This window comes from Homalodisca vitripennis, chromosome 2 (genome assembly GCF_021130785.1).
Source record: "Homalodisca vitripennis isolate AUS2020 chromosome 2, UT_GWSS_2.1, whole genome shotgun sequence".
NCBI lineage: Eukaryota > Metazoa > Arthropoda > Insecta > Hemiptera > Cicadellidae > Homalodisca > Homalodisca vitripennis.
In genome coordinates, this window is record NC_060208.1 from 33559462 (window position 1) to 33564716 (window position 5255).

At 33.9% G+C, this 5255-nt stretch overlaps 1 protein-coding gene across 1 annotated transcript; it reads right to left on the reverse strand.

The window, feature by feature from the left end:
• Positions 1–4426: 4426 nt before the first annotated feature.
• LOC124355577 (pollen-specific leucine-rich repeat extensin-like protein 1) lies at positions 4427–4885 on the reverse strand. The gene has a single exon (XM_046806739.1). It carries the CDS (start codon positions 4883–4885, stop codon positions 4427–4429), a length of 459 nt encoding a protein of 152 aa, XP_046662695.1.
• Between the last annotated feature and the right edge of the window lie 370 nt (positions 4886–5255).

Below are 5255 nucleotides of genomic sequence, written 5' to 3' on the forward strand. Positions count from 1 at the left end.
AATTCTAAGTCTATTTAGATTAGTATTCTAGTATGCCTTAGATATGTCTGGATCTATTAAAGGTTTCGCAGATATGTTTTCACAAGCTCGTGTTATATTTCGTAACTCAATTTGAATACAATATTACAAATTATAGTGGATTGGGGCTCTCAGGGCCACGAGCGGAGTTAATGGAATGTAAAAAACTTCCGGAAATAGCGTCATGATTGTGATTACCATAGGCAGATTTCTAAAAAATCTACCAAAGTGTACACTAGGTCAGCTGACGTCAATGCATGCGTTGTGTTAGTACATACAGCCACTCCTAGTGTAGTGCGTTTTTTATTTTGACAAAATATTACGTTAATTTAATTACTAATATTTTGTACAGTGATATTACTATTCAAAGTGTACAACAAATGAGGATAGTGAAGAAGCTTACGCTACCCGCAGAGGGCAGACCTGTTTGGACGTGCTTAAGCACTAGAAGGGTTTCACGCCACAATTCAAATTGAGAATTCTTTACCTTTCTGAAAGGTGCGCGTTCACGTTTCGAAAACACATTTCAGGCACCTTGTTGTCCCTGAAACAAAAAATGCACTTTGCTCCCATTGCTCCCTTGCGGTAGCTTGGGTGAGCAAAGGAGTACATAATCCAACTAATGAAGGTGTTTCAACGGTGTTTCGTCTCTACAGACCTGTGTAGGGACGACATAATCTAGCTGTCACTTTATTACGGAGTACTCAGATGAAGTTTGGAGCTTGCTCCCTCATTGAGTACCATCTGGACACTGTAAGAGACTGAACTCTACCACGAAAACATATTTGTTCCTTTTTTTACCCTCCCCGATAATCGAACAGGTGATCTCTACGTTAGAGAGCCTCAGCCTTATTCCTAGACAACGGTAAAGGTCAAAATTTAACGTTGTAATTTAGAGTTCGACTAAAGTATGATATAGTACATTTGGATCCTACTAACTTAACTAAGATTTTGCGTGGACAATACATATTGAGATTAAAGGCGATATGTTTAAAATTGAAAATTTTATAGTATTAAAAGGAAATTGTGTTTTCTAACGCGAGGAGGCTTCGTACTCAGAGTATCACAGTGTAGACAATAAATAATTTTCGTGAGAAACGTTACGAGACGATTTTAAAAATCTAAACAACTCTTTGATTTTAAAAGACAGATTTATCGTTTGAAAAAATTTTCTATGTGGAACTAAGGTTTACGCCACAAATAAAGGTTCACTTGCCACCAACGATAATCTGTTGTCAAAGCGGAACCAACATTTGTCTTAGAATGTTCATTTCCAGTTATTTCCGTTCACATAATGGCCAAACCCCAACTTTAGAAGTCGAAAGGTCAAGGTCTTTATATGTCTTTGTTTATAAGTCAATATAAGTTACTGTAGTTCAAGAATATACTTTAACAATGCATTAAAAGTATAAAGTAACTATAATGACGTTCTTAATTTAGGATTTATTACCGAATGGGTAGAACCAATTAACATAAAGGAATCGGAATAAAATTAATAATTACGAATTATTAAATTTGAAACTAAATAAATGAGTATGAAATATTTACATACTTTAACTTTGCAAAGAATAATACATTAATATTTATTTATTTTCTAGGTGTTACATATACTTATAGAAAATTAGATATAATTAGTATGACACCCAATTTGTTATTATACATTTATTACAATTTATAAAAAGATTTATAGTAATAATTACAGAGTATATTTATATATGTATGTGTTTGTCCATACATTATACATATATGAATAAGAAGAAAAACGATTATCCTTCACGTGGTTATTTCTCTTTCTATAGCTGTCTGTGAAAGACGAGGACTGTGTCTTGTTAGTATTTTTTGTCTTATATCTTACATTACTTTGATGGAGTATTCTAGGCCATTCTTGCCTTTAATAAAATAATAGATAATCATTTTCATTGTCCTAGACCAGGGGACCAGATCCTAGACCAGATTTATATAAAGGTCTAATTACTATATTTGACTAATCGTCATTGGAGCATATTATTTCAAACATATGTGTGTGATACAAAATACACTAGAGTTTATGATACTGTTTATGTATAAGTAAAAGGTTATTAAGAGTATATTTACATGAAATCAAAAAGTATATTGTAAAAACATAAAAAATTAATCCACATTCAGTTTAGCATAATTCATAAAATTGTATATTACATATTTAATAGAGCCGTAACAATATATTAGCTAATTTAGCACATGTAACACAACAATATTTTTTATTATTGTTTGTACAATAAAAAATTTAATATAAGTTTACGTATTTTTTATGAAAATATACCTTAAATTTACAATTATTAAAAATGTATAGGATACATTTTTATATGTCCAGAAAATAATAGAAAAAATAAGTTGTCTGTAGGACTTAATTCCTCTTTAATAATAGTTATTCTAATATAAAACATTCTCGCTAAACATTTACTTTTTATTATTGAATTATGATGACTCCCTTAGATAGCAGTTCTAGCTATTATTGGAGAAATGCCAGCAAATTGTGATATTTTTATTTCAGCTTTTATTCTCAGAAAATATGCATGACACCGTTACCATCGTAATGATACACAATTTACATCCATGTTTCTATTTTTTTTTTTTTTTTTTTTTTTTTTTTACTTTTTGTCCCTCTGCAAAATAAATTTTGAGTATAGTGCAATTTTTTGTTTCTCCTTTTGCTACAAAAACGCGTTTACTGAGCTCAGTTCTTACACTGGATTGTAGTTTCGAGAGCATGACTTATTATTAGTCTGTTTTGTAAGCCAAAGAAAACGGTATCATAATTTACATGTTCATATTCCTGATATCTGTAGCTAAATTGGTTTTACATTATCTTTTATGTATTGTTGTTTTATTTATATTTGGCATTTAAAATTATCTCTCAAGTAGAAACTTATCTTACCTTATGTACAAAACCTTCATGTAAAAGAAAATTTCAAATGGGATTAATCAATTAAGGTTATTAGTTTAAACAATGTAAATGTAAACAAATCTTTAGTCCTCTTTATTATCATATAATTTATAATGTTTTCATATAAAGACAAGCATCTATTTACCCATTACAACTTTATTTTACATTCGTGGCTTTAAAATATGTATTTCATCAAATAGTTTAGAACTTCAGTTTAGACCTAATATTGTATTATGTTGCTTTTTGATTCAGTAATTTACATTATACATTTTAATTAATTTACGTGCACTGTTTTAAAAACATTTAATCTTCAAAACGTTTACTTATACAATCCAATACAAATCAAACATGTATCATAAACCATAGTTTCTGTTTATTTATCATGCATTGGATTTGTTTTTTATGTATATATATATATTTACTGGGTGAGTTTGGGCTCTTGGTCTGTGACAAAATTTTTTGCGTTTATTTAACGCAATGCTAAATGTGATACTCAATGGCGGTTATATAAAAGTTCTAACTCAAAAATTAGGTCTGAAATGAAGTATTTTCATCTTTTTCTAAAAATCCCGTTGTATTTCTACGTAAATATAGATATTTCTATGCCAACGTATAGACATATGTGGCAAAACTTACATAATTTTTAAATTCTCCCGTTAAATTTGAAATTTGAAAATGTTTATATGGTTAAAACGGGTAAGAGAATCAATTATGCTTTTAGGTTCGTTTCAAATGCGCAACAGTTGCTAAGTATCAGAACAAAAAACTGAAATAATCATTTGAATCCCACATGTTTAACACACCCTGTACACAGGAATGTGTCAAGTAGAATTAAAAACTTTTGCCATTTAATGGGCTTTACCAATGGTATGCCATATGACCATAGTTAAAGGTATTCGGTTACATACTTTTATCGGTTTTAATATTAAAAAAACATGCAAGCTACAAAAAGATTAAAACGATTTAATAACAACTGTACTTATTTTATTGTTTTATTAAAACTGCTCATATAAAACAAGGTATTGCAATTTGTAAAAAAATACAGTTATTGGTTTAAAGGTTAACACTTTGTGTCATAGGACGGTATAATAAACATTAATTTTTTGTGCACTAGTAAAGATATTTATGTAATGGTATCTTTAATCTTTTATTCAATAAGGTAAATGTAAATTAGAATACAATCATGATACACAAAACTTAATTGTTTAATCATGTGCAGTTGTCTTTCACTCAAATTGGCGACCTTCCTTTTCTCACACAAGCATCTTGACTCGCTTCCTCATTGCTCCTTCGGTCATGCTTTATAAGTACAGTTTTCACGAAGCACCTTTGAGAGCCAGACCAATTCTGCCTCGTAATTCTTATTCTGGTTTACTGGGTGGTATTTAATTCCTGCTTATAATAACACATCACATATATAGACACTTGTTGGTTGTATGGTCGGGAGATCGGGCTAGTACAGGAGTCTGGTACCCCAACGTCCTATCAATCGGTGTAGTTGTGGCAGTTAGACTGGGTACAGGGTAGGGGGCATTGGTATATTTTTTTGGGGAGTGGGGAACGCCTGAAGGAGGGTTGTGTTGCGAGGACTCCTGGCGTTTCTCGGGGGGGTACTAATAATTTTAATGAGTGGTGAAGGGGTGGGTGGGAGGTGGGCTGGGGGGAGGATAGGGGAGGAGGTGGGTGGAAGGGGTTTGGGCCCAGGTATGGGGGTGGGGTGAGCCGAAAGGGGTGTGGGTGTGGATGGGTCGGGGGTGCGGGGGGGGAAGTCGGGGTGGAGAGGGTGGGATTTATTGTAGGGCGGAAGGGGATGGAAAGGGAGTGAGGGAACGAGGTGGAGGGGTCGAGGATGTGGGGGAGGTACGGGGGGGGGTCGGTGGGTGGTAGTGTGGGGGGGGGGGAGTCGCGAGGGGGGGGGTGGAGAGGTAGAGCCGCGGTGCGCATAAGGATCAGTGGGAGTGGGTCGGCAAAGGGGGGGCGGGTGAGGGGGAGAGGCAGGAGGGGAGTAAAGGTGTTGGTGTTATTTATTTATTCTATTCTGGAGCAATGTAGTTGCACAAACAATTAATAAAAAAATACTTCTTAGGTAGAGAAGTAGTAGTGCGTTCACATTTAATATATTTTCAGTTCGTTTTACTCTTCAATATATATGTAATCGTCGGCCTATAAACGGAGAGGCATACGCGGGACCGTTAAAACCAATTTCAATTCGTGAGTCTCGACACCAAGCCTAAGCCCCGCAAACCAAAGTAAGTTGTCTTGACTTTCTGACCTACCACACTTACTACATTAATACTATAATAAACGCCCGTGT

Bases quoted from the DNA above. Each gene is read 5' to 3' on its own strand.
- LOC124355577 (XM_046806739.1), bottom strand. From the start codon at position 4,885: ATGCGCACCGCGGCTCTACCTCTCCACCCCCCCCCTCGCGACTCCCCC.